At 49.8% G+C, this 14,746-nt stretch overlaps 8 protein-coding genes across 8 annotated transcripts; 5 read left to right on the top strand and 3 right to left on the bottom strand.

Annotated features, from left to right (window-relative positions):
- Positions 1-536: 536 nt before the first annotated feature.
- On the top strand, positions 537-1,120 carry SNOG_04880 (hypothetical protein; the record flags this gene model as incomplete). Its single annotated transcript, XM_001795241.1, has 2 exons — positions 537-597; positions 657-1,120. 2 exons carry the CDS (start codon positions 537-539, stop codon positions 1,118-1,120), a joined length of 525 nt encoding a protein of 174 aa, XP_001795293.1.
- Positions 1,121-1,996: 876 nt separating this feature from the next.
- Positions 1,997-3,358, bottom strand: SNOG_04881 (hypothetical protein; the record flags this gene model as incomplete). The annotated part of the gene is made up of 4 exons (XM_001795242.1): positions 1,997-2,562; positions 2,589-2,690; positions 2,797-3,275; positions 3,330-3,358. 4 exons carry the CDS (start codon positions 3,356-3,358, stop codon positions 1,997-1,999), a joined length of 1,176 nt encoding a protein of 391 aa, XP_001795294.1.
- Positions 3,359-3,648: 290 nt separating this feature from the next.
- Positions 3,649-4,813, bottom strand: SNOG_04882 (hypothetical protein; the record flags this gene model as incomplete). Its single annotated transcript, XM_001795243.1, has 4 exons — positions 3,649-3,660; positions 3,692-4,137; positions 4,367-4,715; positions 4,778-4,813. 4 exons carry the CDS (start codon positions 4,811-4,813, stop codon positions 3,649-3,651), a joined length of 843 nt encoding a protein of 280 aa, XP_001795295.1.
- Positions 4,814-5,676: 863 nt separating this feature from the next.
- SNOG_04883 (hypothetical protein) lies at positions 5,677-6,806 on the top strand (the record flags this gene model as incomplete). The annotated part of the gene is made up of 6 exons (XM_001795244.1): positions 5,677-5,724; positions 5,783-5,836; positions 5,939-6,174; positions 6,227-6,295; positions 6,393-6,639; positions 6,777-6,806. 6 exons carry the CDS (start codon positions 5,677-5,679, stop codon positions 6,804-6,806), a joined length of 684 nt encoding a protein of 227 aa, XP_001795296.1.
- A 793-nt stretch (positions 6,807-7,599) lies between these two features.
- Positions 7,600-9,228, top strand: SNOG_04884 (hypothetical protein; the record flags this gene model as incomplete). Its single annotated transcript, XM_001795245.1, has 5 exons — positions 7,600-7,771; positions 7,827-7,929; positions 8,040-8,052; positions 8,117-8,379; positions 8,433-9,228. 5 exons carry the CDS (start codon positions 7,600-7,602, stop codon positions 9,226-9,228), a joined length of 1,347 nt encoding a protein of 448 aa, XP_001795297.1.
- Positions 9,229-10,440: 1,212 nt separating this feature from the next.
- On the top strand, positions 10,441-10,956 carry SNOG_04885 (hypothetical protein; the record flags this gene model as incomplete). Its single annotated transcript, XM_001795246.1, has 1 exon — positions 10,441-10,956. One exon carries the CDS (start codon positions 10,441-10,443, stop codon positions 10,954-10,956), a length of 516 nt encoding a protein of 171 aa, XP_001795298.1.
- An 823-nt stretch (positions 10,957-11,779) lies between these two features.
- Positions 11,780-13,085, top strand: SNOG_04886 (hypothetical protein; the record flags this gene model as incomplete). Its single annotated transcript, XM_001795247.1, has 4 exons — positions 11,780-12,014; positions 12,068-12,316; positions 12,376-12,814; positions 12,863-13,085. The coding sequence occupies 4 exons, from the start codon at positions 11,780-11,782 to the stop codon at positions 12,945-12,947; spliced, it is 1,008 nt and encodes a 335-aa protein (XP_001795299.1). The 3' UTR covers positions 12,948-13,085.
- On the bottom strand, positions 12,981-14,098 carry SNOG_04887 (hypothetical protein; the record flags this gene model as incomplete). The annotated part of the gene is made up of 3 exons (XM_001795248.1): positions 12,981-13,651; positions 13,706-14,011; positions 14,065-14,098. The coding sequence occupies 3 exons, from the start codon at positions 14,096-14,098 to the stop codon at positions 13,089-13,091; spliced, it is 903 nt and encodes a 300-aa protein (XP_001795300.1). The 3' UTR covers positions 12,981-13,088.
- Between the last annotated feature and the right edge of the window lie 648 nt (positions 14,099-14,746).

Consider the following 14,746-nt stretch of genomic DNA (forward strand, 5'->3'; position numbering starts at 1 on the left):
GCGCCAATGCCTGGTCAATAGATCACGACGGGTGAATGCTGCCCCGCAGTGACATGCGTATGGCTTCTCTCTCGTGTCTGTGGGAGGATTTAGCTAATCCCAATGCGTGCCAAAGTGGGCCTCGTTGTGGGGTACAAACGTGTGCGGAGATGGCGGGTCAGGTGTTCTGCACGCTTGAAGCTTCTGGAGCAATGGCTGCACGTGTGGGTGAGTCTGTGCATATGGTAAGTTCGGTGAGCATCATGCCGTGGAGGAGGTTGGAGGTCTGTTGGAGTCGAGTGGCGGGCGCCTGTGGGTCTTATCCTCCTCATCGAAGCAGAACTTAGCGTCCTCGAATCGGCCCACCCACGGCGTTTTCGGCGCAATCGCGCCTACTCCGAAAGATTGCAGTGGGCAACTCCAATGAGCTCCATGGGCAGTACCGCCGATTATGTGCCGTCCCTGATTACATGGAACGGCATGGTTCATATCTTGGACATTCCATTCGGCCGCACCGTGGAAGCATACGAGCCAGTAGAGCATCATTATCCTGAGCCATGACATCGTTCTCGAGAGAGCTGCCTGGTGTAGCTGTCATCACAGGAGCTGGAGGAACTGGTATGCAATCCAGTTACCCTTTTAACCCTCTATCATCTACAACCACTGATGCGACCAAGGCATCGGCGCCGCCGTTGCCAAAGGTTTTGCGCGTGCAGGTTGTTCAAGGATTGCAATCACCGACATCAACCCGAAGACGCTCGCTCAGACCAGAGCTGCCATATTGAGCATCAACTCTGCCGCTCAAATACTGGACACGGCAGGAGACATCTCTGATGAGAAGTTTGTTGACGCATTCCACGACGAAACGTTCGCCAAGTTTTCGCGAATCGACTATGCCGTCAATTGCGCAGGAATACTAGGTGGAGATGTCATCAAGGCAGTCGAGATGACCATGGAAGCGTTTGACAGACTTAACAACATTAATTACCGAGGCTCATGGCTCAGTTGCCGCGCCCAATTGAGAAACATGTTGAAGCAGGAGCCGCTTCAGGAGCATTCTAAGCAAAGAGGCTCCATCGTCAATATTGCGAGCCAGCTAGGCGTTGTAGCGAGGCCAGGTGCTGGTCAGTCAACGTCTTGAGACGCCTTCTTTCCCAGATCTTTCTGACGGACAACAGCCGCATACTGTGCATCCAAAGCTGCCATTATCAACATGACTCGAGCTAACGCGATCGACTACTCGGAGAATGATATACGAGTGAATTGTGTGTGTCCAGGTGTGATTGAAACACCCATGACAACTTCTTCGAAAGCCATGGCAGAGGCGCTGAAACCTGCCATCGATATAGCACCCATGAGAAGGATGGGACAGCCAGAAGAAGTGGCTGATGCGGTACTCTTCTTGTGCTCGGCTCAAGCGTCTTTCATTCAAGGCCATGCACTTGTGGTGGATGGCGGCTATACAATAAACTGATGGTTTGCACCACTATGCGATCTAATTGCCAGGAAAAAAAATCATCCAAGCAATTATGGTTACCAGTGTTTAAAATTGCAACTTCTTAATATATTTCACAGTTTCGTTGGGTTCTTCAATCCTTGGTCGTGCGGCACGCCAATCCTTTTCCAGTCGTTGGCTGACTCCCATGCGTAGCCCGCATTAAGCATCTTTTGTTCTTGCCAGAGACCTCCAACGATCTGCATACCGACTGGCAGCAGGATGCTCGAGTCGTCCCTCGAAGCGCAAAACCTACTGGCAAAGACATGGCAGGATGACTGCTAGTTCGTTAGAATGTAGCCCCGGTGATGGTGATGCCCATGCTCGGCTTCAATGCGTCAATCGGTGCATCTCCGTGTTTCCACTCCACGTTTCGTGGCGCTACGAAAGGCGTTTGTAGGTCATTATGATCAGGTCGTACTCCTGGAAGAGCTTTTGATATGAATCTCGATTGAAGTTGCCGGCGATGTTCATAGTATTTTGTGTACAAGCCAGGATAGTTGCGCATGAGAGAAAGACCGTTTATGATGGTGTTCTTTGTGGATGGGCGCAAGAGTTTCTGGAAAGTCTCGGTTCGTCCATGGCCTGTCGTGCAGCTTCGTATGCTGTTGAGAAAAGCCCGCGCCGTTCCATGTGCATATCCCGAGCATTGCTAGAGTACCTGCAATACGTTGCTGAATGGTCCAGATGGCCGGTCCTTCCAGATGTAATGGCAAAGAGACCTCCTGCACCGTTTGCACCAAGTCGTTTGAACGATGAAGCAGCCCTCATGACGATAGCTTTGACATCTTCGTCGACTAATCGGTGTTCGAGTCCTTCAGTCAGAACACCTATCTTCATCCCATTGACGGATGGTTGTAGATTGCTCAAGTATTTTCCAGAGCCAAACTTTGGAGCACCTAATGTTCTATCATCGAAGTCATCTCGCCCGCTAATTGCGTCCAAGCATGACGCTACATCAGCGACACATCTTGCAATTGGGCCAGCATGGTCGTTGACTGCATCACCGCTGGAAATGCCAGTATAAGGAACAAGTCCATGAGTGGGCTTCAACCCTACACCTTCAAGTTGAACCATCAGCTGATTATCTCATATAAGGTCAGATCATACATACAACCACAAAAGGAGGACGGAACCCGAATGCTTCCTCCTTGATCGGCGCCAATAGCGATATCAACAAGTCCGCCGCCCACCACAGCGCAGCCCCCAGACGGTACTGCCACCCGCAGAGTAGCCTTTGGCGTACGGGTTATGAACCGTGCCTTGAGCGCTCTTCTTGTATCTTAGTAAGTAGGGTTATAATTGGTTCTTTTGCAGCTTACCGTGAATGATGAGGTTGAGCTTGCAAAAATTCTCGCATATGGTCGTGCCAACAATGTCGGCACCAGCAACCAATGCCCGACTGACGACAGTAGCATCAGCATGGGGTGTCCACGCGGGAATCGCATCTGTACCGAAGAATTGAGGCACACCAGCAACTGCAATGTTGTCTTTAAGACACACGGTCTTGCCTCGAAGCAGTTCTCCTGCACGACTACCCCGAATCAAAAACTTATGAGCCCAAGCGTGACCAAAGTCCTGCTCTCCTTCCGTAGGTCGATGGATTTGTTCACGCGGATAAGTTTTCGTATCTGTATGTGCTACATAATCCGGTAACTCGAGTACGTGCTCCGCCACGTCGTGGACCGCAGCAAGCAATTGCCGATATTGCCCTGATTCCTGTGGGGAGATGCCCTCAGTAACCCCAATGTTTTCTAAAAGTAGCTCTGCGTCACCAGCAGCCACAAGATCCTCTCTTCGGCTTTGTCAGTCCCAGCAAAGCTTTAGTCGCGTAGACATTCATATAGGTACGAACCTCATGGGCGAGTCGAAGAAGACAGACATTTCAACTGCAACGAATCGATGATGGGACAGATATTGAAGTTTCTAAGGGATCTTTCGATAAGTAGACAGTTCAAGCAGATTTTCATATATGCATCCTGAGCATCTGAAGTACAACTAAAATCGCAGCGCACGGTCTCCAAGAAACGCAATTGCAAAGTGGGTCTACAGTTTGTAATCGATCGGGTCTTCGTGGGCTGCTCTCCAAATTACTCCAAATCGGCGGCAGGCCTAGCTCTTTTGCTAGCCGAGCTCGAGCCTAATGCTAAGGCTGGTTTATTGCGCGATTCTTATTACCAATCTTCCTTTCATGGAAGTATGTAAGTACCTTTCTACCAAGGAGGGTATTTGATCAAAATTCAAGATTGTCAGATGCGACGAGATGCCTTGCTCGGCCACGATCTCAAACATGTTTTCGACCTCTTCCACACTAGCCACATAGCTGCCCTTGATGGTGAGCTCGCGAAAAACCATGACTTCGGAGTCGAACTGCCACTTCTCAGCAGGGAGGCCGAGTGGCACCATCACTCCTTTGTTACCCAGTTGCTGAAAGCTCCAAGCATTGGCTGGTACAGAATCGGTGCATACGACAATTCCAGCGAGACCTTCACCAGAAGTGAATTCCAGGATTTCCTCATCAGCTTTGCTAGCAGTCGAGTCGATGATTAATTCTGGCCTCAGGTGATTGGGCAAGTCCTGTGCAAGCTGCCGACCTTCAAGGTGATTGTCGATGGCCACCGTCTTGTATCCCAGGGCTTTCGCGAACTGAACGCACAAATGACCTACACCACAATGCCCACGATGGCAACTACCTCGCCAGCTTTTACATCTGGAGATAGCTTTTGTAATGCACCCCAAGCCGTTGCCTTCCTCTTGTGTCAGCATGTTCCTGCTTGACTGCAGAAGTACATACACCTGCACACATGAGCGGTGCTCCTTGCTCATATGATACCTTATCAGGAAGATGTACAGTCGTATTGGGATCTGCCAACATATACTGTGCAAACGCACCATGGTGTCTGAAACCAGCCATCTCTCGCCTCTGGCAGAAGCGCGGATCGGGGCGGGTCGCTCTCCGCGTGTGCTGACGACACCCTACACAGCTTCCACAAGCGTTCTTGAAGTTTAGGATGCCAACACGGTCTCCAATTTTCCATGATCCCTGGACTGCAGCACCTGTTTGAACGATTTCGCCAGCTGGCTCGTGCGATAGAATCATAGGAAGGTCCGGGATCGGAAATTGCCCATTCAGTACCTGAAGATCGGAATGACAAAAACCAGCTGCGTGGACGCGATCGAGGAGATCATGCTCTCTACACCGAGGCAGAGGGCGCTCGCGTAGCTGGTATGGCTTTCTATACTGGTTTCGGTGTCAGCGCATTTTGCTACATGGATACGATTCTTAGTGACGTCAAGCCATACCTTCACAATCTCGGCTGCCTGCATCTTGCTTGACATGACTTTTGTGTTTCGTCCGTCAAGGTGCTGAGTATTCAATCTATAGAGTAGTCATGGGGGGATGGTGTAGGTGCATTTGCACGTATACCTAGAAATTGGATAAGAGACTTAGTGGCGCTTGTCTTCCTCTCCATACGTTAGTTTAAATCTAGCTCCCCTTACCTCTTAATTTCTTCTATTTATGTGCTAGTAGATTATAAGCAGCTAAAGAAGCACTGCCTATAGGCCTTTTATTAAGAGACCTTTTAGATATAAATCTAAGTTAACTAAGTTTTCTACGCAATTTTATATCTATCTAGGCATAGTCTCTCTATAAAGAGGTAGGGCTAGTAGAGTTTGTTACCTTTAAGGTTTTTCTCTACCTAGTTAATTTTGTACTCAGCACCTTAACACCTAATTTTCTGTATGTAACGCACCTAGAAAATGCAATCCTGGTTCTAATAGAGTAGTCACAATAAATGCTACCCTCAGCACCGTTGTACTCTCATCTCATCCGCCGATAGCATAGTATTGACATAGCTTTCGATTTAGTTGGAGTAGGCCCAGTTCGTGACCAGAGTTGGAGTTAGAGTTGGAGTGATAAGATAAGTTAAATTAAGCGAGGCGAACCGGCGACCCATGCAGGTGCGGAGTCAACCACCTCCTCCATTGCCATTAGGCAGTTTGATGACGGCTGCCGCGCGATGGGCGCAGTAGCATCCCGAGGTCTTGAGCCACATGGATGCACCGGTCTAGTATTATGTACCAAGGTAGCAATAAGAAGTACGCGACGCCTTCGAGCGCCCACACTTTCCCATTGTCAAACCTGTTCTGGTCGCTTCACAGAATCGGGCATCAACCACCATATACACCTTTGAATCACCATGGGCAAGAAACGCGTCCTCATCTCTTACGGCGTCGACGTGGACGCAGTATGCGGTATTGACGCCTTTTGCATACCAACCGTCTGGAGCTGATATTGGTTCATAGGATGGTTGGGGTCGTATGGAGGACAGGACAGCACAAGCGACATCAGTCGAGGTCGTACGTACAGGCAATGCATGAACTACACATGAGATACACGCTGACTGGTTGAAATGAACTTTAGTCTTTGCTGGAACGGTTGGCACGCAAAGATTGTTAAAGCTCTTCGCCAAGTACAAGATCAAAACTACATGGTTCATACCAGGCCATAGTCTGGAAACATTTCCTGAAGACATGGCAGCTGTACGCGATGCTGGCCATGAGATCGGTCTGCATGGATATAGTCACGAGAATCCAGTAGACATGACCATTGAGCAGCAACGAGATGTGCTTGATAAAACATATCGCATGTTGACCGAGTTCGTTGGAAAGCCTCCAAGAGGTAGTGTTGCCCCATGGTACGTTGCAATTGAGGACATGCCATGATTGGTTAATTAACTCTTCCAACAGGTGGGAAACCAGCAAAGAGGGTGCTGAACTGCTACTCGCACGTGGGATAATCTATGATCACTCGATGAGGTTAGTTCCTGGTTATGAGATGTGTCTTTCGTAACGGCGATACTGACTTGTACTCCCAAATGTATAGCCATCATGACTGCCAACCTTACTATCTCAGGACCGGCGATGCATGGACCAAAATTGACTACAGCAAGAAAGCTGACGACTGGATGAAACCCCTGATTGAAGGTCAGGAGACTGGGTTAGTTGAGATACCCGCAAATTGGTATCTTGATGATCTACCACCGCACATGTTCATCAAGGCCTCGCCCAACAGCCATGGATTTGTTAATGCGCGAGACACCGAGGATCTGTGGCGTGATCATTTCGACTATTTTTACCGGGAGTACGACGAGTTCATCTTCGTAAGTCGTTGTTTTAAACAAATGTCTTCCATAAAATTGACACCTTTTGCAGCCGATCACCATTCATCCTGATGTATCTGGGCGACCACATCTACTTTTGATGCACGAACGGTATGACTGCGAACGATTCATTGAAGCATCAAGGCGTATATGTTGACATCTACTAGGCTGATCGAGCATTTTCTGAAACATGAGGGAGTTGAGTTTGTGACAATGGAGCAAATGGCGGAGGAATTCAAGAGGAAGAATCCGCCACCGAAAGGAGCTATAATGCCAGTCGAGGCTAAATGAGATTGGAGAAATAGTGATAGGAATTTGTCTACGGCGCCCAGATCAAAATCGACCATTCTTGACGCAAACCTCCCGTGTGTAAGCCCACATCGCCAATCCCGAATTGCCGTGCTCATGGGTGAATCTGTGTTGCTAGCGTGTCTATAAGCACTAGATTGCAGTTGCCAAATGATGACAAGATGCAATAGCTCAGAGCATAATATACGACCGTTTTGGCTGTATGGTAGAGCGAACTGCTTACGGGCCGATTACATCATGGCAGATGATGCGGAGTAAACAGCCGTCTCCTGACCGGGGACAACCTCTCCAATCAGTGATGTCCCGTGATCGGAAGCTCGAGTTTGGCGTTCCTTGAGCCCGACGCAGCAGCAGGGTCTGGGTGAGTTTCGACATGGAGTCACCCCTGTTCCTGAGTCGCTTAGGAGTTGGAGTCGCTATCTTGACACTAGTCTGTGACAGACCTCCAAAAAGATGGGTCTGCAGGCGTGTGCTCACACAATCTCCCCAGATTCCAAGATAGCGCTGGGTATCGAAGACGTGGGTCTTATCTTCCACGCGACATGTAAAGACCGTTGCGAGATATATTTATATTGTTGCGAATACTCATTCGTCCATTTTCGCAAATCATAGAAGTGCGTCAACAACTCTGCCATCACGTCTACCTCCAGTATGTCGGACGAAAAGCAACAAGACGTGATTGCGCCGGCTCAGAGCAGCACGGAAAGCATCGACATCGGAAAAGTCGACCTTGAGAATGACGGCGAGGTGTTCAAAAGAGGAGAGGGCATCGAAGACTTTCGAACTGTGTCATGGGTTCACACGTCAATGATCTTTCTAAAGGGTGCGGAAATCACAAGGCCTCCGTGACAATTGAATACTCACTGAATTTCCTTTAGTCATCTTCGCAACTGGGGTCTTAACCATACCGTCCGCCATGTACACACTCGGTGCTTTTCCTGGCGCCATCAACGTCCTCGGATGGCAAGCCCTAAACACCTGGTGTGCCCTAGTGTAAGGAAATCCATAGGCTGAGCGTGTAACATTCATTGACTTTTGCTTTCATTAAACAGGCTCGGCAACTTCAGGAACAACCATCCTGGCTGTCACAGTATCGCTGACATGGTACGTGGTAGTGTTCTACATCGGTATTTGAGACATCGCTGACTTCATGCCTCGACCTGTACAGGGCCAGTTAGTAGGCGGACGAGTCGTGAAGGAGATCAGCGGTATGCTGTTCCTGGTCGCATTCATCATTGTTGCCGCGTCTGGAATGGTAGGAGTGTCTACCGCTCTCAACGCCCTCTCAAACCATTCGTTGTGTACGAACTACTTCTCCATCGTCGCAGCCATCATGATCGCTGTGTGCGCGAGTGTACGTAAGTTTGAGAAGATCGCATGGATTACATGGGCCGGATTTGCTTCCGTTTTTATTGCCGTTTTCATCGTTGTGTAAGTTTACCCACATCAGATCGATCAACTCACTTCGGCTGATACTCCTGTAGTGTTGGAGTGACCACCCGCGATCGCCCTGCGGCAGCTCCCCAATCTGGACCTTACGAGTTCGGCTACCACGTTATTGCTCACCCAACTTTCGCTGCTGGCATAACTGCGGCCTCTACCATCTTCTGCTCTGGTGCAGGAACATCGGCCTTCCTACCAGTTATGTCAGAGATGAGGAACCCCAGAGAGTACAGCAAAGCCGTCAACTGGTGCATGGGCATCGTGACCGCCGCTTACCTGTCATTCAGCTTGGTGGTGTATAAGTGGTGCGGCAAATGGGTTGCGTCGCCTTCGCTAGGCAGTGCCGGACCAATGGTCAAGAAGATCGCATATGGCATCGGGTTGATTGGACTCTGCGTCAGCGGTGCACTATATGTGCATGTGAGCGCAAAATACGTCTTCGTCCGAATTCTACGAAACTCGAAGCACCTTCAAGCAAACTCTGCTGTGCACTGGGGCACATGGTTCGGATGTGTCGCTGCTATGTCCATAACCAGCTTCTTGATCGCATCTGGAGTACCCATCTTCAATTATCTCCTGAGTCTTGCGGGAAGCGTTGCATTTGCGCCTCTGGCGTTGGGTCTACCGGGCTGGCTCTGGATTTATGACCATGCCGACTACTGGAAGGGCACACTGTGGCAGAAGACGATGTACATGCTGCACGTTGTCCTTATTTTCATCTCGGCTTTCTTGACTATTGGCGGAACCTACGGAGTAATTGTTCAGATTCTTAACGCCTACAAGGACGGACTCATTGATTCTGCGTTCTCGTGTGCGGACAATAGCAACTCTTCGTAGGTATCTATCGCGGGGTGGCAGAGTAGGGTAGTTTCGAAATCGAAATTTTTGCTACAACGATATCATCTTTCGGGAGCCTCGCTATAGCGAAGTTGTGTTTCGAGAGCTCGATAACGTGGTCGTGAAGGCGATGCACATGTGTGCTACGCGCCCCCGGGTCCCCGCTCCCGCCTGGCACAATGACAGCACTACCACGCGGAAACATCGCTACCGGATCAGCATTCTTGATAACATTATTTAAGACGTGGCGGTATTGCTTAAATAACACATGCGCAAACGAAGCCTATACTTCCTTCGACAATTGGATGTGTGATTGGGGTTTCATGGCCCCGGAATACCTTAAATTCTTTTGGAGCATCCAACCGCTCGAACCATCTTGAATGAAATAATCAAGCGTCAGTCTTCACGATAAGCATGGCTGCAGTAAATGGACCTACAAATGGCACGAGAAATAGCCGCACCAAGCACATAAATCCTTCTGGGACACTCCCAATAGTAATCGCTGGCGGCGGCTGCGTCGGGCTCTTCCTCGCTCTCCTTCTCGCAAACTCGACTATTCCCAATAACATCATCGTCATCGAACTGCACACTCCGGATATTAACTCGACGCGAGCAATGGCGCATCAGCCCCCCACATACCCCATCCTATCTCGCATCCCAGGTTTGTTACCAGAGCTTATAGAAGCCGGAAGTCTGAGCTCTGGCCTGTGCTTTAGGACAAGTATTGCAAATGGGAGTACAGTAATCGCCGAGAAGCGCTTCCACAACGAGGGCGAAGGAATGAAAGGAAAAGGCCAACTATTACTGCCTCAGGGGAGATTTCAAGAAATTCTGATGAGGCGATTGGCTGCTGTGAGTGGGACATCGGAAGTACGCATTGGCTCGTCGGTGACTGGTTTCACGCAACATGGAGACTCTGTATCCGTCAATATTTCCAATCCCGATCAAGTTATCGAAGCGTCCTACCTTATCGGTGCTGATGGCGCACATTCCCTGATCCGCAAAACCCTTGGAATACCGTTCGAGGGCGAGACTCTTGACGCCCAACTTGTCGCTTTAGATTTACGCTTTCCATTCTCCAAACACGGCTTCCACGACGCGAACTTCATCATAGATCCAGTCAATTATGGACTTATCGGGCGTATATCGCCAGCTGCTCCGGCTGACACCGAGTTGGCCTTGTGGCGTGTAAGCTATGGCGCGCCTTTGGGTATGTCCGAAGCCAAAGTCAGGGAAAACGTACACGAGAAATTGAAGGCAATGCTGCCTAACGCTGGAAAAGTTGTCAATGACGCGACGGAATACGAGATAGTAAGGATAGCCCCGTACAAAGCGCAACAATTTCTTGCATCGACACTGTACAAGAACCGAGTGTGCCTAATTGGAGATGCGGCACACTTGACGAACCCATACGCTGGACTCGGATTGGCATCTGGCATCGCGGACGCGGCATCTTTAGCGGAGGTCCTGCATCAGATCTTGACGGGCAATGCAAAAGACGAGGAGAAGCTGTTGAACGCTTGGAGTGGGGCGAGGCGACAAAAATACTTCGATGTCGTTGACAAGCCGAGTCGCATGGCGTATAAGAGGGTGCAGAGCGACATCAGTACAGATGACAAGCTCAAAGAGCTATTGAGTCGGGACCCAATAGTTGCAGCCCTGAAGAGAGGTATGCCTGTTATGCCACCAAGCTTGGAGACGAAAGGAAGTGACCTGGAAGGATGGTAGAGAAGGAATACACGTGATTGAAGAAAGCATTGATGTTGAATCCGTGGTAAAATTGGCAAAGAAATACCGTCATAATCTGCACGTCCTCGAATTATTTAAACAAGACCTAGTTGCTTTACTGCTATATGAGCATATCACTACGTCGATAGTCCCGAACGCCCGAATGGGCATCACCTTGATTCAACGCATAGCGTCGAAGCTTGAATACGCCACGAAGCGCTTCTTTTGACACGGAGTTCTTGTGCTTGCCTTTGTGTCTGATTGCGAGACTAAGTCCAGACAGGGCAGGACTGACCTAAGTAGATTAAGCGCTAGAACGAATCAGGCGCTAGCATAGAATGGTGCAATATGGGGCGAGCATGAGTCGAGAACTCCATTGCCGCAAGCGCACGGCTGTTCTCCGTTTCTTTTATTGGCTCAACTGATCAGGTTGCAAAAATCGCCACCGGCTTTTGTGTGGGGTATCCCATCTCATCACGCTTACGCCAACATTTCGAAACACCAGTTCTCGTCAAGCCACGAATCGTGACCCTTGCATCCCCGCAATAAATGAATTCGCATGACCGAACCTTACAGGTCTAAGCAATTCGTTAATATGCCCAAGCAATCTATACCGCACGGCATTTCTTCATTTCCTGGTTGGCGATGCCGCATCTAGGACCTCGAGATGAGCGACCGGGCTCTTTTCGCTGCAGGCTTCTTGGAGGACGGAGAAAAAGGTCCGTGGCCTTAGATGACCTGTGACGAAGGGCAAATTGGTATAAAAGTATCGTTGTGTCCATCAGTGGTGAGCTACAAGCACACAGGACAAGTAACAACAGAAATGCTTTTCCCAAACTTACTCGCAGCGACTGCGCTGTTTGGTGCTGCCTTTGCTGCGCCTGCAGAGGAGAAGAGACAGGACAAGAAACTTCAGTGGTTCGGTATTAACGAGTCTGGCGCAGAGTTCGGAGAGAAGAACTTCACTGGCGTCTATGGCAAGGAGTACATATGGTATGACTTCAAGACTATTGATCAATTCATTGATCAGGGCATGAACATGTTCCGCCTGAACTTCTGTAAGACAATATCAATCTACCGGATTCAGAAACGACGAATTAATTCGCTTCAGTGATGGAGCGCCTAACACCCAACAAGCTCGATGGTGCTTTCGATCCCCTCTACCTGGGAAACTTGACGGAGCAGATCAAATACATCACTGCCAAGGGCAAGTACGCGATGGTGCAGCCGCACAACTATGGCCGCTTCTATGGTAACATTATTACCGACACTGCGGGCTTCAAGACGTGGTGGACGAATGTTGCAAAGGAGTACAAAGATAATGAATTGGTTGTTTTCGACACCAACAACGAATTCCACGGTACTTATCATCCCCGATCTAACTTGATGTGCGCGACATACTAACTTCAATTTCCTTAGACATGGACCAACAGCTCGTCTTCGATCTCAACCAAGCCGCTATCGATGGAATCCGCGCTGCCGGTGCGACAAAGCAATACATCACCCCCGAAGGCAATTCCTGGTCCGGCGCCTGGACCTGGATCTCCTCGGGCAATGGCGCATCCTTGGTCAGCCTCAAAGATCCGCAGGATAAGCTCGTCTACCAAATGCACCAGTACCTCGACACAGACGGCAGCGGTACATCCGCGAATTGTGTCAGCAGCACGATCTTCAGCGAGAGATTAGCGGCTGCCACCAAGTGGCTCAAGGACAATAAGAAAGTCGGCGTTATCGGAGAGTTCGCCGGAGGTAACAACGAGCAGTGCATTAGTGCTCTGAAGGACGGATTGAGCTATATGCAGAGGAACGGAGACGTGTGGTTTGGCGCGATTTGGTGGGCGGCTGGGCCTTGGTGGGGGTGAGTACATTTGTTGAAGTTGAAAGAGAGAGACTGACAATGCGACAGTGACTACATTTACAACATGGAGCCGTCTACTGCGAACCCTGCGTGGACGACGGTTCTGCCGGCTATCAAGAGCTTCTTCGTCTAAGCGGCACTGGAAATGAAGGCACGATCGTGACAATTCACTGTAGATATCGATTGGCTTCTTTGTATATATGTTTTCTTCGACCTTGAGTTTTTCTCATCGATCCGTCACTAAAAACAATCCATCGTCGCCACACCTGCACACTTAAGCCTTCCCCTCCCACGCCTTACTCAAGTACTCCTCCACCCCTGTGAACTTGTACTCAGGGAAACGCTTGTTGAACTCATCACTCACGCCCCATGCGCCCCTCCCCATCGCCACAAAAAACTCAATAACGAACGTCTTCGAAAACTCTTCCCGACTCTCCACCGGGATAATTGGATGATCAAACACCGGCACCCAACTCGTCTTCAACTCTCCTCTTTGAACATCCTCGCTCTTCACATACTCCACACTCCACTCACCACCCCTGATCTTCTTCCCAAGCGCCAAGATTTCGTTGCTGGTAGTCTTCGCACCCTGGATACCACCAATGACTGGCCACGGCCTAGGATCGTCCAGCGCAAGCGCCAAGACCTCCGAGATATCAGATATAGCAGTGATTACGACAGGAATCTCGCCATCGTCCAGTATCATCGCGCGCCTGTTCTCCAGATCCACGAAGAAAGTCCAAGTGAACAGGCCAGGAGTCAGTGAGTGCGGGTGCGCGAAGTAATCCATGAACACGCTGGGTTGGAAGAGACAGTACTCCAGGCCACCTAGCTGGTCTTTGGGCCTTCAGATCGGCGAGGTAGGATGCGAGTGCGTCTTTATTCTTGTACGGCCCGACGCCGGGAGTTGTTGGTTAGTGCCCATTCTGAGGGAGCGAAGCGGCGCACGTCGGCGGCGATGCATGCGTGGATAAGATTCTTTTTGCACGGTGTTGTTGACGTCTTGGTGGGCAATTAGGAAGGAGAGACAGGTGTGGAAGCCTTTGAGTGTATTCGTGAGGCCGGGTAGGTCCTGGTAGTCGACTTTTTGGTAGGTGAGGCCTGGGATGGGATTGGAAGGGGTACCGGAACGAGTAAAAATAGTGATTTCGTGTTTTCCAGAGCGGATTGGGGCGTGGAGGAGGTTTTTGGCGACGTCTGTGAAGTGTTAATCATAAGGTGGGGTGGTTGAGGAGCAGGAGGCTGAGTACTTCCTGTACCGCCGACAACCGCGATTTTGACCATGGTAGTGTATTGTTCTTGCTACCCCTGAAATTGAATTGCAAAGGTTGAAGTTGTGTCGAGGGTGGGTTGATGTATCTTCTTATGAGAGAAAGGCAGTAAGATCTGCTTTAACGTTCTTGGTAAAGTGGATCATGCAGCAAGGCGTATTACCGGGATTCAGGCCTGACTCCGCAGAACCTCCAAGACTACTGTCTGGTCTCGGTCACTGATAAGTCATGCTCGGATGTGTGTTTCATCCGTCTCTGGTCGTCGTGGGGGGCCTTCGTATGCTTTTGGGTTGATGGTCTTTGACTTTAATGATGAATCTAGCACAGAGCAGCCTGGCGGCCGCAATAGCACCGATAGCATTACACGTCTCCGCACACCTCGCAGTAGCATACAATTGAGGACAGCAACTTTTGTACCGACATTTGTAAGCTGCGCAACAAAGCAAGAGACAAGCCCCAAGTATGCTTGGTGTGTAGGTACAACGAGAACCCCAAATTCTACCACAGGATTGGTACTGGTCATCGCGAAGGTACACATGGCTAAGCACAGATGCAGCATTCGTACTTGCAAGTCGTAAAACATGGGAGGACTATGAAAAACTGAAGTGCCCCGACTCAATTGGGGACAACATGGTGTATTGATCACACACTGTGGTTCTTC

The sequence above is a fragment of the Parastagonospora nodorum genome (assembly GCF_000146915.1).
Source record: "Parastagonospora nodorum SN15 chromosome Unknown scaffold_7, whole genome shotgun sequence".
NCBI classification, from domain to species: Eukaryota; Fungi; Ascomycota; class Dothideomycetes; order Pleosporales; family Phaeosphaeriaceae; genus Parastagonospora; species Parastagonospora nodorum.